The 11205-nt window shown below is 59.5% G+C and overlaps 1 protein-coding gene across 1 annotated transcript in view; it reads right to left on the bottom strand.

Moving 5' to 3' along the window:
• Nucleotides 1–274: 274 nt before the first annotated feature.
• The window catches only part of LOC125637819 (RING finger protein 112-like), a 21546-nt gene continuing 10615 nt past the window's right edge, over nucleotides 275–11205 (bottom strand). Inside the window, exons 2-13 of the mRNA XM_075129050.1 lie at nucleotides 10754–11026; nucleotides 10263–10517; nucleotides 7443–7580; nucleotides 6996–7100; nucleotides 6647–6697; nucleotides 5767–5823; nucleotides 5471–5557; nucleotides 5176–5305; nucleotides 4909–5039; nucleotides 4632–4685; nucleotides 1240–1314; nucleotides 275–775 (exon numbers count right to left, since the gene is read on the bottom strand). Coding sequence (XP_074985151.1) covers nucleotides 275–775; nucleotides 1240–1314; nucleotides 4632–4685; nucleotides 4909–5039; nucleotides 5176–5305; nucleotides 5471–5557; nucleotides 5767–5823; nucleotides 6647–6697; nucleotides 6996–7100; nucleotides 7443–7580; nucleotides 10263–10517; nucleotides 10754–11026 — 1857 coding nt within the window. The remainder of the gene's footprint in view (nucleotides 776–1239; nucleotides 1315–4631; nucleotides 4686–4908; nucleotides 5040–5175; nucleotides 5306–5470; nucleotides 5558–5766; nucleotides 5824–6646; nucleotides 6698–6995; nucleotides 7101–7442; nucleotides 7581–10262; nucleotides 10518–10753; nucleotides 11027–11205) is intronic.

Here is an 11205-nt window from a genome sequence, read left to right as displayed (position 1 = left end):
ATGCTAACGTACGTCAGCATACAGCCACCGCAGTAATTACATCGCTTGTGCGTGGCTACGCTTTGCTCCTTGTGTCGGTGGTGTGTGTCCTTATCAGCAGGGCTTGTATCGATTGTACTGTCAGTGTGGGGCATTGTGGGAAGGCTCCTGAAAGCCATTAACAGTTGACGTAAGCAGCACAGTGTCACCATTGACATGCATCAACCTAATTACATCGACCTTGTCTCTAGACCGCTTGCGGAGGTGGAGTTATTAAGTTGGCGCAGTGGGGCACTTACATCGGCAGCAGCAAAAGGTAAGCCTCATCGGACTGCTCCTCGGTGCCATCCCCTTGCTCCCTTTGGCCGGCGGTGGCCTCGGCCCTCATCGTATCCCTCCGAGAGATACTGCCGCCCACGCCCCCGCCCACGCAGATCCCGGCCACGGCACCCACGCCAGCGCCAAGGGCTGCTGCCTCAGCCATGCCGAGAGCAGCGGCCGCAGCGATCCCGACGCCGGCAGCGCCGCCCACCGGGGCCAGCACCAGCGCCCCCGCGCCCACGCCCGCCGCGATGACGAATTCCTTGAAGCGCTTCCCGTAGCTCTGCAGGAAGGTCTCGGCCTCCCCTGTGAACTCCTCCTCCAGCTCCGTCAGCTGGGCCGCTTTCTCCGGCGCCGGCTCCCGCATGTCCGTCCGGCATCGCCCCAGCAGCTGCCCACGCCGCTCCGCGAACAGCTCCGCCATCTTGCTCGGCCGCACCTTCAGGCAGGAGATCAGGGTCCGGGAGTCGCCGTCCTGCATCCGCCGGGAGAGGAGACGGCCAAGAGCGTTAGAAGGGGCAATTGCTGGACTGACCCCACCCCCCTGACCGAGATGGGGGCCCCCCCTCACGCCCGGTATGGCACAGACCTGGCCGGAGGCTTGGGCTCACGTCACTCCGGGGACTGCCCAGACCCTCACCAAGTGAGATCAGGGCTCCCATTGTGCCCGGCACTGCACGGTCCGGCCTCCATTATCCTGGGTGAGGCTCACGCCTCCTGATGGAGATCCGGCTGCCATCATGCCGGGCGCTGCACAGACCCCCCTGACTGAGATCGGGCCCCCCCTTGGGCGAGGGTTGGGGTCTCCCGTCTCTGCAACCACCCTGGGAGCTGGAGATGCGAACTCCCGTCTCCTGCCCCGAAGTCCAGAGCCCGTGGGGCTGGCTTGGATGGTTCTCTGGGGTTCCCCTAGCTGGGGACACACCCCGCCAAACGCACCTTCTCTCTCAGAAAGTCAGCGTGGTCTCGGCGGGCTCTGTCCATGGCTCTCTCGTTGTGGAAGGTGATGGCCATCTGCGCAGGGAGAACAAGGCTGGGGTGAGCCGCAGGTCGCGGGGCCCCAACTCCACCTTGTGCAGGGGCGGGCAAACTTTTTGGCCCGAAGGCCACATCGGGGTTGCAAAATTGTATGGAGGGCGGGGTAGGGAAGGCTGGGCCTCCCCAAGCAGCCTGGCCCCGGCCCCTATCTGCCTCCACCCACTTCCCGCCCCCCTCAGAACCCCAAACCCATCCAACCCTCCCTGCTCCTTGTCCCCTGACTGCCCCCTCCAGAGGACCCCACCCACCCCTAACCACCACCGCCGGGACCCCACCCCCTATCTAATCCCCCCTGCTCCTTGTCCTCTGACTGCCCCCTAGACCCCCCATCCTAACTGACCCCCAGGACCTCACCCCCTACCCACTGCCTCCTGCTCCCTGTCCCCTGACTGCCCCGACCCCTATCCACACCCCTGCCTCCCTGACAGACCCCCAGGATTCCCACGCCCTATCCAAACCCCCCATTCCCTCTCCCCTGACCGCCCCCCCTCCCCAGAACCTCCACCCCATCCAACCGCCCCCCGCTCCCTTTCCCCTGACTGCTCCCTCAGGACTCCCTGCCTCTTATCCAACCCCCCCACCCCGCTTACCATGCCTCTCAGAGCAGAGTGTCTGGCAGCTGCGGGGCCCGCCAGAGCTAGACACGCAGCCCCGCAGGAGCTCGCAGCCCTGCCCCCTTACCACACCGCTCAGGAGCGGCAGGCCAGAGCGCTGGCAGCGTGGTGCACTGAGGCTGTGGGGCAGGGGGACAGCAGGGGAGGAGCCGGGGGGGAGCCTCCCCGGCCGGGAGCTCAGGGGCCAGGCAGGACGGTCCCGCGGGCCGGATGTGGTTTGGTTGCCCCTCACATAACAGAACGACTCCGCTAGCCCGTGTGGCAAGTGCTTGGAGCTTCGGGCAGCACCGGTTGGCCATCTGACCTTCCCGGCAACCCTGCCTCGGCTCCCTTCCCCGCCCTGACCTGCACTTTGCACTGACGTCACTTTCCTCTAGCCGAAGACTTTGCAAACCCCTGTCCCAGCCGGCATCACCGATGTGCTCGCAGACTTTGCAAACCCCCGAGAGCACATCCGTGGCGCCGGCTCTCACGGGTCTGGTGGTGTTTGGGGGCTTTTATCGATCGCCAGGAGGCAGGTGGTTTGGGTGTGACTCTCAGCTCTCGGTGTTCTGGCTGGGTTAAATCTTGTGGTGGAGGAGCAATGAATCTGGAACCGCCTCTGCTCTGGCGCTGGGCTGGAGTGGCTATTGCGGAGGAGTTATTCCTGAATAGCTAGGCCGGTCTATTCCCCCCCATGCAGAGAAGACCCCCCACCCCAATTCTCCTCTAGAAGATTCCCTGGGTAGCACCCGTCCCAGCCGATCTGACCAAGAGAACTTTACAGTCCACATCACAGGGTCTGTCTACGCAGCCTCCTGCCTGGCTGCGGGGGAAGGCGGCGTGACTCGGACGTGAAGGGCTTGGTGAGGGCTGTGCTGAAACACTGTCCGGCTGGCACATCAGACCGAAGGAGCCAGGGCAGAAGTTCTGCTCAGCCGGCCCGATTCCCAGCTCCCCAGAGGCCCCGTGACACTGCGTGGAAAGATCCGTGCTCTGCTGTGGCTACGCCCCGCTCTGCAGAGCGTGCCAGTGGATAGAACCCCTGGATCCACCTTATCCTGCTCCCTGCCACTGCATGTGCCTCCCATGGTTCCCTGGGGCCATGAGACACACAGCAAGAGAGGAGATGCTGGTGCATCATGGGAAATGTGGTTCAGATGCCTGACTCTCCTCTATACGCCAAGCACTCAGACTACACCTCCCATGCTGCCCTGCAGCCATGATGCACCGCCATCCCTTAGCAAGAGAGGACACCGTGGTGCATGATGGGAGATGTAGTTTGGTTGCCCCAACGTCCCATTCTTCTCTGTTGGCTGGGCTCATGGCAGATGCAGTCAAAGCCAGAAGCCCAAGTGTGACGGGATGGACTAGGCCCAGAGACCCGCAGCTGGAGGCCTCAGAGTCCTGCCACACTTGTCCCAGGAAAGGAGCAGTGAAGAGGCCCTCCAAGCAGGCTTGAATGGCTGCAGGGGAAGTGGCCAATCAGAGAGGCTGCAGGGAGCAGCCAATAGGGGCCCAGGAGAGCCCTGTAAAAAGGAACAGCAGAGGCAGAGATAGGCAGTTCCTTGCAGGAGCCAGTGCAGTGCAGATGCGGGCTCCTGGTTGGCCAAAGGGAACTGCACCATAATGGAGAGCTCAGTGCTCCTCCTCAGGGGAGCGAGGAAGAGCTCCTGGCTGGCTGCTGGGCCTGAATTTAGAAAGGCCCTCAGCTAAGGATAAGGTGTCGGTGAAGGCTGGGGCCATGGGAAGTGGCCCAGGGAACTCAAGGCATTTTTGCTAAAGGGATACAGTGGTGCACGGTTGCTATTGTTAGGGTCCCTGGGGCTGGGACCTAGAGTAGTGGGTGGGCCCGGATCCCCCCTATAAGCCCCTGGGGAAGTGGCCTACACTTGGACAGTGATTAAACTTACAGAAAGGGATCTGAGCTGTCTGGCTGGAGAGCTGGGGTCAGAACAGACCTAGAGAGGGCAAAACTATCGTCTTCAGGGAGGAAGCCCTGGGGTGTGACCTGATCCTGGGGATGGGGCTGGTTAAAGAAGTGCAGACACACCCGACCAGAAGGGGCGCTCGTGAGAGGTGCGTGCCACGCCATTACACCAACCCATAGAGGAGATTGGGGAGGATGGATGGGTTGCCCAAGATACATCTCCCATGATGCAGCACCAGGGTCTTATCCCTTGGCGAGGGGTGGTGGTGCACGGTGCCTGCAGTGCATCATGGGAGGTGTAGTCTAATCAGGGTGCTCAACCCATAGAGGAGAATGGAGAATGTGAGGCACAAGAACTACAGTTCCCAGGAGCTGCGGCAGTGGCCTTTCCACACAAGAGATATTTGGGGGTTTTGCTGGAAACTCCAAGTTTTCTTCAAGAAGAACACCCCCGTCTTTGGACCAGCTCTAACAAACTCCTCTTGTTTAAATGCTGACAGGCATCTCCTGGGGAAAAACAGGTTTTGGTGACGTGGGTCTCATGGATTGGAGATGTGTCCGTAGGCTGGCGAACACTTCAGTGCCAGTCGTCCTCCACGCTAGTCAAATTTTTCTACCCCGGAGTCCAAGAACCTGAGATTTCACCCAGACCCAGATTTCCCAGTCACCTCCGGCAGAATGGACCCAGTTCCCAGTATTGTCCCAGGCCTGGCATGGACGGATGAGGGGAGACACCCCACGATCGGGTCAGAGAGAGAGAGAGACGGTACCTGACAGGGAGAGGAGAAGCCGAAGCAATGCTTCTTCATCATATCAGATAAATTCTGCAAAGGAACAAAAAGAAATCATCACATCACAGACTCCCCATGTTCCCAGCCTTTCAAAGCCCTGTGGAGGGCTTGCCCAGCTGTGAGATGCAGCCACCTCTGGGGCAGGGAAGCAGGGGAACAGCTGCACAGTGATGCCACACGGGCACTGGGGTCATCACTGAGTGCCAGCGGAGAGCACCCCATCCCGATCCCTGCAGCACAGCTGGCCGGTCCCCACCTTTATCTTGGCAGCGAGCTGTGTCCCGGTGAGCAGCTCCCCGTGCTGGTCCCTCTGGACATGTCGACTGGCCGAGCCCACCACGGCGGTGATGTAGTCCCTGAGCCGCTCCCGGAAATCCTCATCCATGCCTGCGAAGGGGAGAGAGACGGACAAAGGTGGATTTAATCCCCCTTCTCTACCTTCCACACGCTGGCGTGTGCGGTGACCCAGCTGGGTTGCTCTGCACGTGGCAGGGGCTCAGAGCCACTCTCCCGGCTCCGTTACCTCTCAGGGTTCCCTCCATCCCAGTCACGATCCGCTTGCCGGGGAAGGGCATCAGGTAACAGCGGGTGCTGTTTCTCTTCAGCATTTCCAGGGCCTTGGGGTGTTTGCAAGGGGACGTCGCCGCCAGCATCTGCCGGAGCCGGGGGGATCGTTATATCGATGTACAGAGCTTACAGCAGTGAAATGCAGCGAGCAACAATAACTGATGAGTGGAGACACACTCAGAGCCGACCCACACCAGGTGGGAAAGGCTCCATCTCCCATTCCCCACCCCCACCCCAAACCCCATACTCACCTGTCTGACGTGTCTGAGATGCTGCTCCCCACCCTGGGCTCCGAGGACCCGGGAGCTGCTCCAATCCCTCACCAGCAGGTCTAGATGCTGCAGGGGAGACAGGAGGGGAGTGGGAGTCACTGGGGGTGGGGTGAAGGCTGGGACATGGAGAAGGACAGTGTCTGCTGGGGTAACCTCAACCCCTCGGGAGTGGGGCAGGGGGTGCATGGGGCAGGAGCATGCTGTAGAGTGGGGGAGGGGTGCAATGTGGGGATACATGGGGCAGGGTGGGTGATGGGGGGGGGAAGCCGTCTCACCTGAATGGGGTCCAGTCCATAGGCCTCTCCCACCACTTCAGCCACCTGCACAAACATCTGCGGAGTGAAGAGAACAGAGTGTGGGGGCGGGTGAGACTGGGGGCTGGGAGCTGTTTACACTGGGCGCGGGGATCCTTCCTGTGAAGCGCAAAGGGGCCTGGTCGCCCACACCCCCAGTCTGATCTGCTCCCTTCGCAGTGAGGCCTGACAAGTGCAAAACAAAGCTGGAGATGGACGGAGACATTTTCCATGGGACAGAGAGAAGCGAGATGTTCCCAGCCAACGGGGTGGGGGGAGGCCGTGGGGTAGAGGGGTCTGGTGCTGGGGGGGATAGCCATTGGGCACACCCCACTTTTCCGTGCCATATGCCCCAGGGAGGAGCCAGTCTGGTTCCAGGGCTCGCCAGATCCAACCCGTGTCCCGCACAGAGAATCTCCCCGGGGCGCGGTGCAGGGGCAGGACACGCCATATGCCACAGGCGGCAGTGACGTCGCTAAGAGCACGACTGCCAGGGGCTCCATACGGCGGGGCTGGGGCTGGGTAAGAGCCTGGTGGGAAGAGCAAAGTGGAACCGGGGGGCAGAGCGACCGCCCCAGTCCCTGGCCCCAGCAGCTTCCCACCGACGGTGGAGCTGGGCTGGAGGGGAGGGAGGGGTCCTAACTTTGGCCCAGTGGCCCACACGGGACACCTGGGAGCAGAGAGCCAGGCTGGGCCGTGCGGTGACAGTGCAGACCCCAGAGGCCCATGTGACCGTGGGAGAGTCGTTTTTTCTCTCTGGGCCTCAGTTTCCCCATACGACCTATGTGGAGGGATAATAACCCTGAGGGGCTAATGGGTGAACCTGGCCCGGCCACGTTCTGCGTCTCGCTGCCGGCCTCACCTCCAGGTACTCGAGATCCGGGTCCTTCACCCGACAGCGAATGTTCAGTATCTACAAATAGCCAGGGGACAGACAGAGCTACAGCAATGAGCAGGGCCGGCCGGCCCAGGCCACTTCCCAGCCACGTCACCCGCCCCGAGCACAGCGCCCCCTAGTGCCGCAGGGGGCATCGGGGCTGGCCCAGCCTGCCAGGGGAGAGCGCCCCCTACTGAGCCCCTGCCCCGCTCCCTGCAGCACAGCGCCCCCTAGTGCCACACTGGGGCCAGCCCTGACTGCCAGGGGAGAGCGCCCCCTACTGAGCCTCTGCCCCACACCCTACAGCACAGCCCCCCACACTGAGCCCCCCAACCTGGTAGGAGCTGAGCAGCATGGACAAGGCGGAGAGTTTGATGCTGGTCTCCTTGTTCCTTTCAATGTCCATGGAGCCCTCGGTGTCCACCAGCAGCACGGCCACCTGGCGGGGCCAAGAGGGAGAGCCCCAGGTCAGCTCCCGGCTTTGTCCAGCCGCGCACGGCCCCTCCGCCCCCAGAGCCTGACCCCTGCTCTGCCCTGAGGGCGCCTGGCATCTCGTTCTCACCCGCCCCAGTGTTAGTTCCCTCCTCTCGCTCTTCTCCATTCTCACCTGTTCTCTCTCCAGTGGGTTCCCCTGGGGCCTCCTTCCCACATCTCTGTCCATCCCTCCCGGTTTCCCTCATTCCCTCTGTTCCCAGCCCTCTACCCTGTTCCCCTTTCCCTTCTCCCAGCCCCCCCATGGCCTCCTCCCCCTTCCCTGTGCACCCCCAAAGCCCTCACTTACCTTCTCACCCTTGGCCAGGACCCAGAAGGGCTGACTCCACGCCCACACCCCCTTGGTGACTCGCTGCATGTCGGCGCGCCACTCGAACCCCTCCAGGAGCTCGTCCTCCTGGCCCATCCATGACCCGTCCCTCGCATCCTGCCGGGAAGGGGGAAGTCAGATCAGGGTGGAGGATGAGAGTGACTGGGCCCATCTCTCACCAACCTGCCAATCCCCAGGCCTCGGGGGGTGGGTATGGGGGGTGACACAGGCCAATTGGTGGGTCAAACTGCTCTGTGTCACCAACTCTTGCCAGGCCTGATGGACTCTCTGCACCTCACACCCTGGTGTCAGGCTCCAGACCCAATGGGTGGCAGATGGGATCTCACTGGCAAACTCAGCCCTCGTGGGTCTTTAATATTCGTGTGTCACGTCTGCATGGGGTCTGCACAAAGGGGTGTGGCCGTGCACGAGAATTATGCTCTTAAAATGTGTATGACAAAGCATGCATCAGCCGGGCTGCCCTGGGCCAGGGAAGGTGATAACCTGCTTGACTGGGTCTCCAAGGGAAACCACGGGATATTGGAAATGTATTTCCATAGAAGCTACACAAAGACGTCAAGCCACCGAGGGGTAGAGATAACCCCATGACTCCCCAGCGGGAGAGAGATGCTTAGGCTGGGTTTGAATTTTCAAAGGACACATTTCAATGGTTTCCTGGGCTATAAAGAGGCGGCAGAGAGCCTGAACCTTAAATAAATCACTGACTCAACGGCTCGTCTACAATATTCCTGTGTTATCAAAAGTGTCTCGAGTGAGGCCTTCGCTGAAAGTCAGTGACCCACAGGCGATAAATATCATTCTGCAAGGTCTGTATTAACGCTAGAGGAGAAATTTGGACACTCGCTGGTATTACGCCTTAAACAGAGACATCAGACTTTGGGGTAATAGGAGCGGGGCAAAGAGACTGTGAAGGTTCCTTCCCCACTCTGAACTCTAGGGTACAGATCTGGGGACCTGCATGAAAACCCTCTAAACTTATTTTTACCAGCTTAGGTTAAAACTTCCCCAAGGTACAAACTATTTTACCTTTTGCCCTTGCACTTTATTGCTGCCACCACCAAGCGTCTAACAGGTATATAACAGGGAAAGAGCCCGTTTGGAAACGTCTTTCCCCCCAAAATCCTCCCCAAACCCTACACCCCCTTTCCTGGGGAAGGCTTGATAAAAATCTTCACCAATTTGCATAGATGAACACAGACCCAAACCCTTGGATCCCAAGAACAATGAAAAAGCAATCAGGTTCTTAAAAGAAGAATTTTAATAGAAGAAAAAGTAAAAAGAATCACCTCTGTAAAATCAGGATGGTAAATACCTTACAGGGTAATCAGATTCAAAGCATAGAGAATCTCTCTAGGCAAAACCTTAAGTTACAAAAAGACACAAAAACTGGAAAATCAATTCCATCCAGCACAGCTTATTTTCTCAGCCATTTAAACAAAACAGAATCTAACGCATCTCTAGCTAGATTACTTACTAAATTCTAAAACTCTATTCCTGTTCTGTCCCCGACAAAAGCATCACACAGACAGAGAGAGAGGCTTTGTTTCTCCCCCCCTCCAGCTCTGAAAGTATCTTGTCTCCTCATGGGTCATTTTGGTCAGGTGCCCGCGAGGTTATCCTAGCTTCTTAACCCTTTCCAGGTGAAAGGGTTTTTCCTCTGGCCAGGAGGGATTTTAAAGGGGTTTACCCTTCCCTTTATATTTAGGACAGAGACATTGGCGTTATCCTGCACTGGTGGGACTAACCAGAACAGAGCTCCTGAAATCACAGAGTGGTGGGTCCTTCAACCAAGGGGGCTGAAGGCTCCAGGAAATGATTGGAGGGGAGAAACCTGCCACGGCCAAGACTGTGACTTGCAGAAGTTCAGCATTAGACTGAGAAGCGTATTCTCCCTTCTCTTTGTGTGTCGCCCTTTCCAGCTTTACTCCTCACACAAGGTGTCACCTAACCCTGAGGCCTTTTCTTTAATCAGCCTTGTCTGACTTTGGATATTAACCGGCCCAGGGCTGGGATTGGGATCAGCGTGTTTGCCAGACTCGGTTAAATCGATAAGGGGCAGCGCATTGTCTCCATCCAGGAGCAACGCACTGAATGGTTTCTGGGCGTGTTGCAGGAGCGGGATGGGCACTGCGGGGAGACGTCTCTGGGGAGCCCAGGAGTCGGGGTTCAGTGTTTCTTTCACCCAAGACGGGGAGAGAGCTTGCCAAGTCCTGAAGGGTTTGCTGGCAGGGTGGACAGGGAGGCTGAGACCATGACCCGAAACTTGCAGTTCTGAGAAACCCAGCAATTCATCACCTTGGCAGGGGGTTTTGGGGTGACTCGGGACAGTGTGTTGGGGTCCCTCTGCAAAAAGCAACGGGACAGTGGGAGCCTGGGTGTGGCCTGCAGGCTTGTCGGCTGCCTCTTGGTGTCCAGGTGCCATCACAGCATTGAAAGCAGAGGACAGCGGTGACAACACCCCTCCCTAGTCTGGGTTGAACCCCAAACCGTCACAGGGAGTTCACTGTGCGAGCGCGGGGTGGGGGTGGTGAGGAATACTTGGTGATGGGTGGGCGTGCTCGGAATCTGATAGACAGACGGACACGTTAGGGTGCAAACAGATAGACAGACACACTACTTTTAGACAGAGAGACACACTAGGGTCCAGTCATGGCTCCAGCTACCTGGACATGTGGAGGGGGGCACTCACAGACACGTGTGCAGCTCTGATTCCTCCAGCAGGGGGCAGGATGGGGCCATTCACACCCACAGCTCACTCCTGCTTCCGTTTACACTCACCAGGCTCTGGAGACGACGCAGCAGGTAGTTCAGCAGGAAGGATTTGCCCCGGCGCTGCTCCCCGATGATGGACACCAGGCAGACGGGGGCATCCCCCACCCCACCCTGCTCCAGGCAGCGGCTCAGGGCCTCCTCGTCCAGGATCAGGTCCCCTTCCTTGTCCAGACACGCCAGTTGCACCGGGCGCCCCGGCGCTGGCTGAGCCCCTGGCCCCTGCTGCAGGGAGAGAGCAGGGTCAGAGCTGGGACCCCGCCCCTGAGCATGCCAGTCCCCAGCTCCCCAGAGCAGAGCCCCCTGCCCCATTCCCATCCCCCTGAGCCAGCCTGTCCCCCACCCTGGTGACAGATCAGAGCTGATTCCCCCTGGAGGGAAAGGCCCCATGTCCCATTCCCACCCCCTGGGTCAGCCGGTCACCAGCCTCCTGGATCAGAGCCAGCACCCCCTAGCGGAGAAAGGCCCCGTGTCCCGTTTCCAGCATCCACTATTCTCACCCGCTCTGTCTCTCTCCCCTCCTGTGGTGTGTCTCCGATTTTCTCCACCAGGTTTTTGATGCGTGTGTCTGGGATCATCCTGTGCTTGGAGCAGGGGTGGCCGCACTCGGGGCACCGGTATGTCTGGGACGACACCGAGCTGCAGTGAGCCGCGAGGCAGCCCCGGCAGACTTTGTGGCCGCACTCAATGGAGACGGGGTCGTCCAAGATATCCAGGCAGATGGAGCAGGGGACGTCCTCCCGGACTCTCTGCATAATCTCCTCTGGTGCTGGCTTCAAGAGACAGACAGAGGGGAGTAGGGTATAGTGGTTAGACCAAGGCAGGGCTGGGAGCCAAGACTACTGGGTTTTACCCTTGGCTCCAGAAGCAGAGTGGGGTCTAGTGGTTGGACTAAAGGGGAATGGGAGCCAGGACTCCTGGGTTCTTTCCCCAGCTCTGGGAGGAGAGTGCG

This window comes from Caretta caretta, chromosome 6 (genome assembly GCF_965140235.1).
Source record: "Caretta caretta isolate rCarCar2 chromosome 6, rCarCar1.hap1, whole genome shotgun sequence".
NCBI lineage: Eukaryota > Metazoa > Chordata > Testudines > Cheloniidae > Caretta > Caretta caretta.
Note: the sequence above shows the minus strand (reverse complement) of the source record. Positions and strands in the feature narration are given on the sequence as shown.